Raw genomic sequence first — 15159 nt, forward strand, 5'->3', positions numbered from 1 at the left:
TGTATGTTTTTTGCCTGAGAATCAGGTATTTTGCGGGGAAATAACGTGTTATCGTTCCCAGTAAACAACCCTTCTTCCCTCTGCCATTTTTGGAAATAGAAAATTCTGTATAACAGGGATGAATAAAAAAATCTGGATACATAAAGTCTTCTCATGTATATATAATCTTCAAGCTTAACAATCTTTAAGACATTCATTCTTTAGTATGTAAACTTCCTAAATATAGTATATACCTATCAGAAGGATAGCTTTTTATTGTTTCTCCCGCATCCACTCCTGTTTTCAAGGAATTAAGTTCCATCACATACTAAAAATCCCTTCCAGTGCTTAATAGAGCCCATTGTTGAGAATTTTTTTTTAATGTTTATTGCATATATGTTATTTCAGGCAAACATGAATCAGTTGGTACCATCTAACTGGCATGTTAGTGTTTTGAAGGACTGTAAGGCTCTGGTCTGGCCAAGAGGGTGTAGTTAATGATGTTCACTACCAGGATTGTAAAGAAGAAGGCTGAACTACTAATTTGTTTTTATTGGCCTTCATCACTCCCAAAGTATCTCTTTGCCATTCTGTCTTGTTCCACAAATAGGTATAAATAAACATTTGTACTTAAATTTTATGAATTCAATTTGGATGATGGCACAACTTGGGTGGCTCTCTCTGCCTTTTGCCCCAGAACTCCAAGGACTTTGGAGTGTCTGATTTAGTGCTAACATAATTAAAATAAAATCATACTAATTAATCAAATTTAAAAACAGAAGAGACACCAACAGTTAAAGAATGAGATTCTTTTTTTATGATATCTGGTCATATTTATACATACACATATATAAAATGTATCCTAGGAAATTTTGGCTCTTTGGGGATAGGCAAAAGTTTACATCTGTTAAAGATATCAGAATTTGGTAGTAGAACAACGGGCCATCTTGGACTCAGATGCTAAGTCTAACTCTGCTGCTTACTGTGTGAAATTTTGAACAAGGCATATAACCACATAACAGTTTTTTATTTTTTCATCTATAAAATTATGTAATACCTGCCTCATGGTAATGTTGCCATTGTCTGTGAGATAATATATACGAAAGAACTTTATACCCTATAAAATTTTTGTGGTAAAGAGAATGGATATGGTTCAGGAGTTCATAATGGATGTGGTTCAGGAGTTTAGAAAATACATAAATCTGGTCAAGTAAATCTCAGCTCATAATATGTGTACTTCCAAGAAGCCCATTAGAAGTAATTGTTTCTTAAACACTGAGCAGGTAAACTAGATGTCATTTACAGACTTAACCACCTCACCAGTGGTCACATAATTGGTGAATTTCCTGCATTTTCCTAGTTTTCTCTTCGTGTTTTTTGCTTGCTTTTTTTCCCCAGCCAAGGTACCTCTCCTGTAGTATGTTATTTCAGCCATTCTTATCAGCACCTTAACTCCCTTACATCTTTGTCTTTTCCCATCTACCTTTAAAGTTCTTTTTATATATATCTTTATTGATTTCAAAGAGAGGAAAGGAGAGGGAGACAGAGAGATGGAAACATCAATGATGAGAGGGTCATTGATCAGCTGCCTCCTGCATGCCTCCGACTAAGGATCAAGCCCGCAACCCGGGCATGTGCCCTGACCTGGAATCGAACCCCCATCACCTGGATCCTAGGTAGAGGCTCAACCGCTGAGCCACGCCCAGCCGGGCAACCTGTAAAGTTCTTATCTTTGAAAAGTACTATTATTTTTTTTAAGATTTTTTAAAATTGATTTTTCTATCTGAGAGCGTAACATTGATCAGCTGCTTCCTACATGCCCCCCTTCCCAGGTTGGAGCCAGCACCCAGGCATGTGCCCTAACCAGGAATTGAACCAGCAGCCTCTAGGTTTGGGACATCTAACCAACTGAGCCACACTGGACACAGGGCTATTTTCTTTTCTACCCTAAAAGTTCACTCCCTTTTATTAGTAGCCACTAGTTATATGTAGCTATTTAAATTAAGTACAAGTAAATGTTAAAATTCAGTTTCTCAGTCATAGCAGCCACATTTCAGATACTCAGATATTCATATGTGGGACGGTACAGATATATATTATCATTGCAGAAAATTCTGTTGGAAAGCCTTACCCTAAATGCTTAACATTGAGGGAGAATATTACACCCATTTATTTTGGTGTCATTGTGTTGTATCGAATCTCAGTGGAGCCTTTAGTACCAGTTGCATCATTTTATTTTGCTTATTTATTTGATTTGAGAGAGAAAGAGACATCCATTTGTTGTTCCACTTATTTATGCATTCATTGGTTGCTTCTCATATGTGCTCTGACTGAGGATCGAACCCACAATCTTGGCTTATCGGGACAATGCTCTAACCAACTGAGCTACCTGTCTCGGGCCACTTGGCATCATTTTCTATGCTCCTTTTGGGCTTCCATTTACTAGCGGAGTTAATTCCGAATTCTCTTAGTTTCTTTCTTTTCTCTTAGTAGATGACCTTTCTCCTGCAGCACAGAGGAAATTGAGATTACAAGCAGGAACCCCCTTCCTGTCCTTACACCTATTTTTGTATTTTTATTTACCTCCTTTTTTCTTGTGTCAGATTATCCCTTTTTTCTATGACTAATTCATCTTTACAGATATTTTATTGGGCACCTTCGATGACCGAGGTACTTAAGGTACAGCTATGAACAAAAAACAAAACAATACCTGCCTTTATAGAACTTACTTTCTATTCTAGTAAGAAGAGAAGACAACATTCAAAGTAACTATTGTATATTGGAAGACTATAAGTGCTAAGGAGAAAAATAAAATCTGGTTGGTAGTGTTAGCTGGGACAGAAAAAGTGGAAAGGCCCTAAAATGAAAGCATTCAAAGAATAGCATGGAGACAATTATATGGAGATTGCTAAAAACTGCAGCAAGGTAATAAAGGTGGATGAGTAGGGCTTTGTAGGCTATTATAAAGACTATTTTCTGTTCTGATTAAGATTAGAGTGGAAGCCTATGGATGGTTTTGAGCAGAAGAGTGGTATGAAAACTCCCCCACCCCCAGTAACCTAAGACATACAAGGGTAAAGTGAATTCCTGTGTGCCTATACTATCCAGCTTTCACAGTTACCTGTGCTTGGCCACTATTTCTTTTATCTTACTGTTCTTGTGTATTATTTTAAAGCAAATCCCACTAATTATATTATTTCATCCCTAAATGTTTCTCTGTTTGTGTGTGTGCATAAATTTTAAAAGCATGTATAGTCCACTCTTATTATTGACGGTAGTCATGTTCTAAAAGTTAAATCAAAGCAACCTCAGGAATGAGAGAATTCGAATGTCATATGTTTACTAATTTGTTTTGTCTTACATTATGCAGCTATCAGACATAGAATAACAACACTAACATTATCACCAACAGTGAAATTGCTGAAAACAGTCTAAATTTTTTGTGGCAGGGTTTTTTTTTGTTTGTTTTTGTTCTTATCTTTAGGTATATCCCTGGTGGATTGTATTCATTTGATTTTTTTTTTTGTTTTATAGTCTTGGAAGTGTTTCTCTTTCTGCCTTGTATTTTAAAAGGATTGTCTTTGTCCTTGTGGTCTGGAATCAAATCTTCAGATACTTTGTTCCATTTAACTTATTATGTAAATACAGTCAATTATTTGCATTCTAAAATAAAAGTTAAAGGTTATCTCATTACGTCCGTTTATTCCCTTTCTTTACTTTTTAACCTTCATAGACAGATTTATTAGAAATATTGTCTGACTTTTATATCTATATTTTCTTAGCTCCCAATAACATCTTCAATTATTGCAGCCTGGCTTCTGCCTCCACTTCCAGTCTTGGAAATTCTTTATTCTTATTGCTTCTATGATATGACATTTCTATTCAGGTTTCCCTACTCTTTATCAATTCTCTTTTGCTGGCTGTTACCTCACTCTAGTTTTAATGTTAGGTGGTTTTCCAGTCTTTCTTTTTGGTATCTTCATTTTACAGTTTACCTTAAGCAGTATTATATTTGCAGTGCTTTTGCTATCCTTTAAAACCCTATCTTCTGAATCTATAACTCTAGTCCAGACCTCCCTGCTGTACTATTATTCATTTAACAATTTTCTGTGTGCCAGACACTGTTCAAAAGTTCCTGCTTCCTCGGAGCTTAAGTTCCATAGGAGGCACAGTAGATAATAAATATAATAAGTAAATGATACAGTATGATAGACAGTTTAATTACTGCTAGGACATAAGGGAAAAGTAAAGCAAGGTAAGAGCCATACCATCAGGAATGGAGAGGGGAGAGGCAGGTTAGAGTTTAAATAGAGTGGTCATGGTAGATGACATTGAGAAGGGATATCCTACATAAAACTTTATTTACTCTGTATTGTATTGATTTGTGTGTTAGTCTATTCCAACAGGTTGTAAGATCCTCAAGGGCAGAAACTCATTGTCAGTCTTTTGGCACAGTAATTGACATCTGGTGTTCAAAATCTTGTTGAATGAAATGTAACCCTGATATTGTATAGCTCTGGCCAGTGTGGCTCAGTTGGTTGCACTGATGGGTTGATGGGTCTCTATTTCGATTTCCGTGTTGCAGGTACTATACTTGGTCGGGATGCGTGCAGGGGGCGGCCGATTGATGTTTCTCTCTCACATGGATGTTTCTCTCTATTCCTCTCCCTTCATCTCTAAAATCAATAAAAACATTTTAAAAAAGAAATATAGCCCCACTGTGTTTTGCTTATAAGAAAGCCTCTTAGTCCCACACTCAGAGACTATTTCAGACGTAATTTCAGCAAGCTTTCTAATCTGGTTTCCTCTACCATAGCATGTGAGAAGCCAAAAGGAGAATTTTTAAAAAGTGTGATGATGGTATATTGGGAGCTTGACAGCACAAGAAGTTACAAAAGAAACTAAAAATAGTTACAGCTCAAACTTGTTCTTTCTGGGATGTTTGGTATAGAGGCAACAATACTTTACATTTATCAGTAATTGTGATTGTGTCATAATATAGTGATCAATAATGATAACCATGAGTATTGATGAAAAGTTTAAATTGTGTTCAGTATGTTATTTAACAAAGCAACTCTAGAAATGTTTTTATTCAGAGTTAGCAGGATTTTGATAAATTTTCTTATTTCTGTAAGTTTAAAAACTTCGTAGATAGAAACTGTCATAAGCATTCAACATCTCATTCAGTTTATGTTCTCTTCCCTTTTTTCTAATTAGATATTCTAGATCAGCGATTCTCAACTGGTGTGCTGCAAGAATTTTTAAAACATGCAATACCTGACTATTTTCAGAGGCACTGACCTCTTTTCTCTTAGATTGTCAAAAAAAGACAGCAGCCAGCACAATAGCTGTCCAGCATGAATGAATCACAATTATACCTTTTTTTTTTTGGTCAGATTAGCAAAAAGTATGTTTTTTGGTGTGCTGCAGAATTTTAGTAGTTAGTTTATGTGTGCCATGAGACGAAAAAAGTTGAAAAGCACTGTTTTGGATAAGTTAAACTTACTCTAGGAATAGCAAAATAATGACTATAAATGATTGTGAAGTACATCGGTCCTACTATCTTCCTTAACAGTACTAGGAAATTAAGTTGTTCCTGTACTGTGATACTTTAGAGTTGTAATTTTAACTCCCTCCTTTTTTATGAATAACTTCATGCATTTCTCATGTATTTGTGTTTGCTCTACACAGACCCCTATGAAGGGAACAGATAGTCTTAAATAGGAGTTATATGATAAAAGACAAAGTCACTTAGCAGATCCAAATCTGTCATTACAGGACTTGATTATTTCAGTTAGCACTAGGATTGTATTCTTTCTGAGGAAAGAGATGTATGGTATAATAGTTCTTAAAGTTTACAGATTATGATAATACATCGAAAATAATGAAAATCAGCCCCAAAAGTATTTGGTGTGTTATGTTGAAATTAAATCCTTTGCATTTTATATTTTTAAGATAATTTTTAAAAATAGATGTTAACTCTTAGAATAGTTATTGACACGATTATATATACTCTAGCTCAGTATATGTTCTTACCTAGTAGTTATAGTAGAATACTTTCCAAAAAATAGGTAATCATATAATTTTATTTCTTTGTTGGGTTGAACTCCTGCCCCCAGCAGAGGGGAACTAAAGGTAGGGTGAGACTGCCACAGGTGGAGTACTTGTCCAGGGCAAGGAAGTTGTTTCTTTGTTTTATTTTTTTTAAACTTTGGCTGTTCTGAAAGAAGATTTTCAGTTGCTACTTTAGAAAACATTAAACAGTTCCCAGGCCTTCCTGAGTTTGTTCAGTTTTAAGTTTGAGGAAGCTGCAGTTACTAAATTGTGGTTGGCAAATACTATAATCAGGTGACTCAATAGGTTGAACTCATGATGACTCAACTCTGTAAAAACCATGCCGATAAATAACTTGAAAGAAAAATTGCCTTCCAGACTTTTGAACTGCCATAAAAAGTTCAAAACTATTATTAAAGGTATCACAAAGAATATTGACATGTGGCTTTAGAAGGAAACACATTTTCCGTCAAGTGGTTTTAAAAGTTTTACTTAATTGTTTTGATTTTTGCTCTGTGGTAATTGAAAGAAGACCTTATACCTACCAATGACACTTAGCAAGGTGTATATTTAAAAAGCAGAAATATTCTAGGTCTTCGTAAAGTGTATTCAAGAGAACATTTTGGAAGGTTGGTTTCAGTAGGGAGATTAGTAGAGAAACCCAAATAGCAGTTATTTTTAATTAACATAATAAAAATAATTACTTAACTTTTTATGTAACCTTGATTATAAATGAACAAATAAAGCAAGATATGTAGTCCTCTTATGGTTTGGTGTAATAGGGCATGTATATTAATAAAGTATATCCTAAATTCTAAAATCCTTTTTGATAATTTGATAATTATATCTGATAAATTATTGCAATTTGTTGTTTTATGATACCCACTCCAAATCTTAGAATACCACATTCCTGTGAACTTGTTTTAATTTAGTAAACATCATTTTCTAGCCCTGGCCGGTTTGGCTCAGTGGTTAGAACCTCAGCCTGCGGACTGAAGGGTTTCAGGTTCGATTCTGGCCAAGGGCATGTACCTTGGTTGCAGGCTCCATCCTTGGCTCCGGTTGGGGCTCATGTTGGTGGGAGGCTACCAGTCAATGTGTCTCTCTCACATCAGTCGTCGTCGTCCCCCCCTCCCCCGCCCCCAAAAAGCAATGGAAGAAAATGTCCTCTGGTGAGGAGTAAAAAACAAACAAAACAAAAACACACATTATTTTCTTTATTTTAAAATAACAGTAAAATAATTTGGTTAATTGGGTTTCCTTTCACTTTGTGTCATATTACTAATATCATAAGTAAATGATAGAATACCCAGCAGAGAGTATTCAAAATTTTGATACTGCAATTGAATGGATTGGTAAAAGGTTTTGACATTAGGCAGATGCTTGCTGCTTTGTCTCCCTCCCAGCCATGTAAGAGGGTAAATTACCTAATCTTTGACTGTTTACTCATCTGTAAATTGGACAGAATAATATCAAAGTAGGGTTGTTAGGATTGAATGAGGTTAATATTTGTGAAAGTGCTTCACTTTTGTCAATTAAAAAATTTTTTATTGTTCACACTGAGGAGTAAATACGCTAATTCTTAAAATAGATATTTTTTTAAGCTAAACAGAAAATAAACTTTGAATATATTTGTCCAACGATGAATGGATATTTAATGGAAATAATATAGGAATGTTGGTTTCACCTGATCATATTCAGTTTGTACAAATATGGGAAATCAGGAGTTCAGAAAAATATCATAGAATTCTTTAAAATCTTGAGACTTTAAAAATTTAGAAACTTTACTGCTTTCATAATTTCTCATGCTATATACTTGTCTTAAATTAATCATAACCATTCCTAGTTTAATTATTAATTATATAAATAATGGCAAGTAATACCAAATGGAAGTTTCAAGGAGAGATTCCTTGAATATTTGGATGGATATGTAATAGCCAGTTGCTTACAGTAGCAATAAGCTTCAAGGTAGATTTCTGAGGATGTTGGAATACTCATCCTTACTACTCTGGGTTAATACTCTAGGATCAAGCTACTAGGTTTTAGCTATAGTAATTCTGAAATGTATTATTAACTAATATCATTTTCCAATTTTTATTTTATTTTTTTTAATCCTCGCCTGAGGGATTTTTTTTTTTCTTCTTCTTCCTTTTTTGGCCGGGGTGGGAGTGAGAAGGGGAGAGAGAGAAACATTTTTTAACATTCATGTGCTTTGTAAACTTTCTTTTCTAAAACTAGGAACCATAAAATATGTTAAACAATTTAGAAAGATTGGTAGATATTATTCTAAAACAGGCATTTTCAACCAGTGTGCTGCAAGAATTTTTAAAACATGCAATATCTGACTATTTTCAGGGGCACTGACCTCTTTTCTCTTAGATTGTCAAATAAAAAATTAAAGACAACACAACAACAGCCACCCTGTGTGAATGAATCAAAATTATGCCTTTTTTTTTTTTTTTTTGGTCAGATTGGCAAAAAATATATATTTTTTGGTGTGCTGCAGAATTTTAGTAATTAGTTTCTGTGTGCCGTGAGATCAAAGGATTGAAAATCACTGTTCTAGAAGGTTGGTGCCTTCATTTTATAGTAATATACAGTAATATAGTAATATATTGACAAGATGATTGTTAAGACTGTGACAAAAAGACTAGAAGAAACAGTATAAAAGTTAAATCCATAAGATAAATAAATAAGTATAAAAAGTCTTACCTGCTTGTTCGATATACTTGTAATCCAAAGCATAGACCCTACCTCTAAAGCAAGATTCACTGCTGCCTCAAGATTTGCTGCTGACCTCCGGCTTGCTTACTGATTTCTATAACCATTCAGTGCCTTTAATTGTGTTTTGCAAGAACTTGCTAAGGCTACTCAGGCTATTTGTAACAGCTCGTTGCTTCTAAAGCTTGCTTTTTAAAAAGTGAGGCTTAATTGCTGCTGAAGTCAGTTTTGGTCTCTTAAAAAAAAAAGTCATAAATTAAGAATCGCAGTGAGTGAATGAATCCTGTGTACCACCTTAATTCTGATTCATGTACATTAAAGTCTTGCATTGTTGTTTTTTTGTTTTTAATATATCTTTATTGATTTCAGAGAGAGGAAGGGGGGAGGAGAGAGATAGAAACATCAATGATGAGAGAGCCATTGATCGAGCCCACAACCTGGGCATGTGCCCTGACCGGGAATCAAATCCCGATCACCTGGATCCTAGGTTGATGCTCAACTGCTGAGCCACGCCTGGCCGGGCAAGAAGCGTTTTAGAAATAACAGCATTAATCTTACGTAGCAGAAAATAATCAGGTGAAAAAAATTGAAGTCTGTTGATCATTTCTCCCAGTAGTACATGAAGACAATTTTGTGGCAGGATGTGGCGGTGACATTTCCTTTCTCTTTAACCCTAATTATTTTCTTTTTCAAAGTGTCATATACGTGCTATATTTGTCTCCTTGATTGGGTCTTCCCTGCACTGTTTTTGGCGTTTTGTTTTTTAGTCACTATCTCTGTTCCTTAGGAGACAGTATGCATGAGATCAGTGATTTCATCTCCCCATACAGGGATAAATTACCTTCTAACCAGAGATTTTATAAATGTGTACCTCATATGTATATAATCCTATAAACCACCATTGTTAATATAACTTAAAGCTTTAATTGTATTTACAGTTCTCATTTTATGAAAGGGACAAAATATTTAGCTCTAAGAGCCTATTTTGGAGAGCCTTCTGGATATTAGATAATTTAATATGTTATTCTATTAAATTATTATGATTAAGTGATGGTACTGTGAAAATGGATGGTATTTGGAAACACTGAAAACTGAACAGTCATGCTAGCTAATTTTCTTTGTCATTATTTATATTAAGGTACTCCACTAATGTTCCGCTAAAACCTTTATTTCAAAAGGAGGAACAAGATAAGTCTACAACTTCATTTAAGGCACTGGTTGAAACTTTTCCATGTTTTCTATATAAGTTTCTAGTAGAACAGATCTTGCTGAACTGATTTTTTCCCCCGTTAGTCATTTACAATGACTCCTCCATTGTTGGAGGTTATAACTAGCAGTGTGCAATACATTGGATAGAATGTATGGACAAGAGGATATTCATAGAACATGCTATTCATTTGCTGTCTGGGTGATTTGTTTGGTGGAAATTAAGGAACACATTTTATTTTAGTTACTAGAAATAAAAATTATTTGTGTAGGTAACTACTACAGTTACTGAAAAGTGAAGTACTATGCAACTGTTGTTTTAATCCCAAACTCGAGGCACAGCTAAAGTTCTTCATAAGTCAGCTGCATTCTGTGAATGATAATATTTATAGCATTTTAAATATATATATTATTTCTTATTGATTTCAGAGAGAGACTGAAACATCAATGATGAGAATCATTGATCGGCTCCCTCCTGCACTCCCCCCTACTGGGGATTGAGCCCGCAACCCGGGCATGTGCCTTGACTGGGAATCGAGCCATGACCTCCTGGTCAATGCTCACCCACTGAGTGGCATCAGCTGGACTTTATAGCATTTTTAAATTACAGATCCTTAGTTTCTCATTTCTTTGTCTGCCTGCCTTGTGTCTGATTTTTAACACTTTCACAAAATTGTTCAAGCCAGTAAATATGGGGAGGAGGGGGGGACTGCATTTGGCTCCCTGTTAGCAATAGGAACTCTTACAAGAAATGATAATTTATCTTTTTTGGAGCCTCTTTAAAAGGCTCTCAATGGGAATAATGACCATAGTTAACAAAAATACCTGTAACTTTCAAAGTACTATACGTAGAGGAGGACTTCAGTAACAGTGCTCCTATCATAACCAGGTAATGTGTTGGGATAATTTTCATGTGTTTTAATTTAGTAATTCTTGTCCAGTAGTATGCATAGTTCAGAATGGGGTGTTTTAAGAAAACTGGTTTTGGTATTTTTTAAAAATCTTATAAAAATATTCAGATGGAAAGAGGCAGATGTTAGTAACTGCTTTATAGATGAGAAAATTGATACTCAGTCATTTGAACTCATATAAGGCCATTTTAGTAAATGGAGTCAAATTATCAGTTTTTAATGGTATGCTTTCTGTACTATAAAACAAATGGGTCATTGTCGAAGGTATTGGTATGTTGTCTTAATGATCTTGGAAATACAGCCCATTATTTTAACCTGTTGAATAAGTAAATGTTGAGCAAATAAATTTTATATTCCTATAGTCTTAAGTTGTAAAATTTCAATATAGGAAATTGGTGTTATATATCATACCAGTTCCTTTCTACAGGCAGTACTGTTTTAATAGCAGTTTATACCCCATTACCCCTCAAAATATAAAGGCTTGGGAGCAGTAGACCATAGTAAACTGTATAAGTCAGCACTGACACCAATGTGATTGTGTGGTTTTCTAGATGAGTACCCATCTTTCTTGCCAGTTAAAGGTCTAGAATAAAAGTGAGAAGAGCAATTGTAATAAATAAAGGTAGGTGTTAAAACTAGGGAAGACTCAAGTCTACAGATAGATAAAACCAGAATTCAAATGTTTGAAGGACTGTCAGATTAGGAAAGTGATTAGGTTTGTGTTTGACTCTAAGGAGTTAAGCTTGGATCTGTGTATGGAAGTTAAAGTCAGAAAGATTTTAAAAGAACTTGATAGCTGTCAGGGCTGTCTGGAAATGGTAATGGATTTCCTTGGGAAATAGAAAGTTTCCTGTGTTTTGTCTGTCACCTGATGTGCATCAAGAGGGCTCGAGTCTGAACTTTTCATGGTATTTTCTATTCTTAAAATGATGAAGGTAAGTGTGCAAAAAGGGATTGCTAAAAAGTTTTTTGTGTTACTTTTTTTTTTTACAGAAAGGAAGGCTAGTCGTGGGCAATTGTTTTTTCAAATGACAGATTTTATCTACCTTTTTGTGTTACACTTCACACTAGTGTTTTCTTCTGCTATAAAGTAGCACGTTTGTTATCTTTTCCAAGGAACATAGTTGGTAACTTTAACGGCCTTAACTTCGACCTTTTGGTATTCACTAGGTACAAATGAAATCACAGTGTCTACCACAATATTATTCCAAAAATTCAGAGTAGTCCCTAAAAGCAGTGGTGAAATGAGAAGGAAAAGCTTACTTAGATAAATTTTAGAGAAGAATGAAGTATGACCCACCGGCTTGATTAGGGGTTCTTCTTTGTACTCTTTGGCCACTTTTGGCTTTTCCAAATTGCCAAATTATTTTTATTCACCAGATATAATTCCCTTCACTGGTTTCCATGACCTGCCAGTCCATTTTTTAAAGGGCCGCCAATTGACAGTACTGCTTTGTTCTTCGCAGCTCTACTCTAGGGCTCCTGCCGCTGATCTCAAATGCAGGAGCAGCAGAGGTGCTTTGAGAGAGAGAGAACAGAATGTCAGAGAGTCCAGCGGGGGACCAACAGATTGTGGGAAACCGTGTGACTGTGTGATTCACATCTCCAACGAGAGAACCGGTTGTTTCTGTGTCTAGATCCACTCTGTTACAAGGATAAAACCATCAATAATGTAATTTTAATTGCCTGGATGCTTTGACACTGCCTTGAAAAATTAAACTTTTAGCAGTGAAGTTACTAGTCAAATGATTTGAGTAGAACTAATGACATTTAAATCAAGATAGTGGATAATGACTTGTCATTTAAAACTAACGTTTTAGGCATTATGTGTAACTCAGTGTAAATAACTGTGTATTTATATTGTCACTAAAATATTCAACTTGATTCTTCTGCTGCCAACCCTAGATGACCTGATACTATTTCATTTCTATCTTGTATCTAACAGTGAAACCCTTTAAAAAGGTGACTTGTACAAGGCAATACTTGAAGTTAAAAACACAGGAGTAGATTTTCATATTTTGCCTTTAGGACATGGTTGTCAAGGAACAAATTTTTCCATGGATTAATTTCTTTTGGTGTTCTGTTATTATTTAATTACTAATGAACTATAACTTACGAACTTGTGTTTTTGCATACATTTAGATCAAGGAACTTTTTTCAGTCCTTAGAACATGTAGGAGGGAAAATCAGTTAACATTAATGTTATAATAGTGTAATGTGTACCTTTCTTTTAATCTGTAATTCTAGGACGACATAGACAGCCTAAACCCAGTTCTCAGGGACAACCCACAACTTCAGGAAGAAGTGAAAATTTGGGTAAAGGAACAAAAGGTTCAGGAGATTTTTATGCAAGGTAACTATTTTGAAGTTCTGTATTTCTTTGTGTGGGAGGTTTTCTTTTTGTTTTTTGTTTTGTTTTGTTTTGTTTTTGAACTGGGCATTTTCTCATGTATGGTTTTGGTTGTTTCAATTACATCCACTATAAATAGAAAGCCCAGACTAATATTTTGAGTTATATACAGTCCAGGGAAAATAATAGCTAAATCATAATAATTTTAATAGAAAGGTGATAACTTCACCAGTTAACTGATTTGAGCTAACTGCCTGGCATGAAATTATAGCCACACAGATGTTTTGTTGATAGGAAAAATTTCCATATTTACAGAATGCTTTAGGTGTGTCCTTCCTGGAAAAGGAAACATTGTTTGCAAGAGAGGGTTGCCCAAAGCCACAATTGATTTCCTTTGAAGAATGCTGTTGGTATCTGATAAAAGTGGTCTCTTTCAGTTTGCCTTCCTCAGTGATTTCTACAGTACTAGTCTTAGTTTCTTCTTTCTCTTTTTTTAAAAGTAAGTTACAAGTTTGTCTACAACATGTGACTTTTAAACCAATGAGGTTTTATAATTCTTAGTGATTTCTTTTTCTGTCAGTAAAATCATTAGGTAAATGTAATTAAGCTTTTTGTGAAATTGAATTGAAACTGGGACCGTGTGGCATGAAGTATTGATATTATGCTGAATGTTTATAAAAAGGAATTTTGTTGTTATATTCCACATTTATCTCAACCCTCCACTTCCATGCTGTTTAAGCATTAATAGCAATAATCCCAAAATTGTGGCTGTTTTGCTTTGTATAGGTACGGCAGCAATCATCTACTTATCAGATTCTTAGGCTAAATACTTTTAAACTTTTAATATGGATAATTTGAAACATATACAGTAATAAAATATTTCAGTGAACTTCTTTGTGCCTATCCCAAGCCCCAGCAACTATAAAACCATGGTGGATCTTGCCACATCCATACTCCTGTTTACTTTTATCAAATTTCACACATCACCACATTCTATCTATTTTTAAAGCCACAATACCATTATTATGTTGAAAAAATTAATAGTTTCTTAATATCAAATACTGAATACTCGGGTTAAAATTTCCATTTGTCTTATAAATGTCTTAAATGATTTTTAACAGGGTTGATTAATTGATAAGTCAGGGGATCCAAAAATGTCCATACATTGATTGGTTGGTATGTCCTTTCTTATCTTTTTTCCCCTCTTCTTCTAATTTATTTAATGGAAGCATGAAGCTAATATTTTTTAATAACCCCTTTTTCTTATCATATTCTTAGAGGTGAAAATTTTAAGGTGTGTACCCTGGCCGGTGTGACTTGTCCCAGGCACTGAAAGGTCACCAGTCCAATTCCTAATCAGGGCATATACCCAGGTTGATGTTTCTCACATTGATATTTTTTCTCTCTCCCCCTCCCTCCCTCCCTCCCTATTTTCTCTCAGTGTAAAAAGCCATATTTTTAAAAAAATAAAAAGTGACTCCTTTAATATACACACACACACACACACACATATATTTGTATACATATATATATACACACAGTATAGCCTCTGTCTGTTTTATGCCGAAAATTTACATGAGGCTAATTGCAAATTGTTTGGTTGTGGGAACAAGTAGTTAAGATGGTGTGCTAATGGGAATTGAAAATTGGTCATTATTTAGAGTTATTCTGTAAGCTTTTTCTATATTACATTCAGAAAATTAGAGTCTTCTTTCATGGTTAAAAAAAGGCTAGAGTTTATATACTTGGTTATGGCTATGAATGTTTAATTTACAGGTCATATAGAATACTTTCTACAGATCTGTTGGTTTATATTTTAGGCTGATACTGGAATAAAACTAGCGAGTAAATATTAAACCATTAATTGTTACGTTAAATGTCTTATCACTGTAAAAGTAGACATTGACCTAGGAATCAAAAAAATAAAATCAGTCCTAG

The 15159-nt window shown here is 34.6% G+C and overlaps 1 protein-coding gene across 6 annotated transcripts in view; it reads left to right on the plus strand.

The window, feature by feature from the left end:
- JMJD1C (jumonji domain containing 1C) overlaps nt 1-15159 on the plus strand; it is a 197277-nt gene that overhangs the window by 138564 nt on the left and 43554 nt on the right. For all 6 annotated transcript variants that reach the window (XM_087824400.1, XM_016220758.2, XM_087824397.1 and 3 more), the window contains one exon: nt 13119-13224. In XM_087824400.1, the coding sequence (XP_087680526.1) occupies nt 13218-13224 (7 nt within the window). In that variant the 5' untranslated portion in view covers nt 13119-13217. The remainder of the gene's footprint in view (nt 1-13118; nt 13225-15159) is intronic.

The sequence above is a fragment of the Miniopterus natalensis genome, chromosome 14 (genome assembly GCF_054644295.1).
Source record: "Miniopterus natalensis isolate mMinNat1 chromosome 14, mMinNat1.hap1, whole genome shotgun sequence".
Lineage (NCBI taxonomy): Eukaryota > Metazoa > Chordata > Mammalia > Chiroptera > Miniopteridae > Miniopterus > Miniopterus natalensis.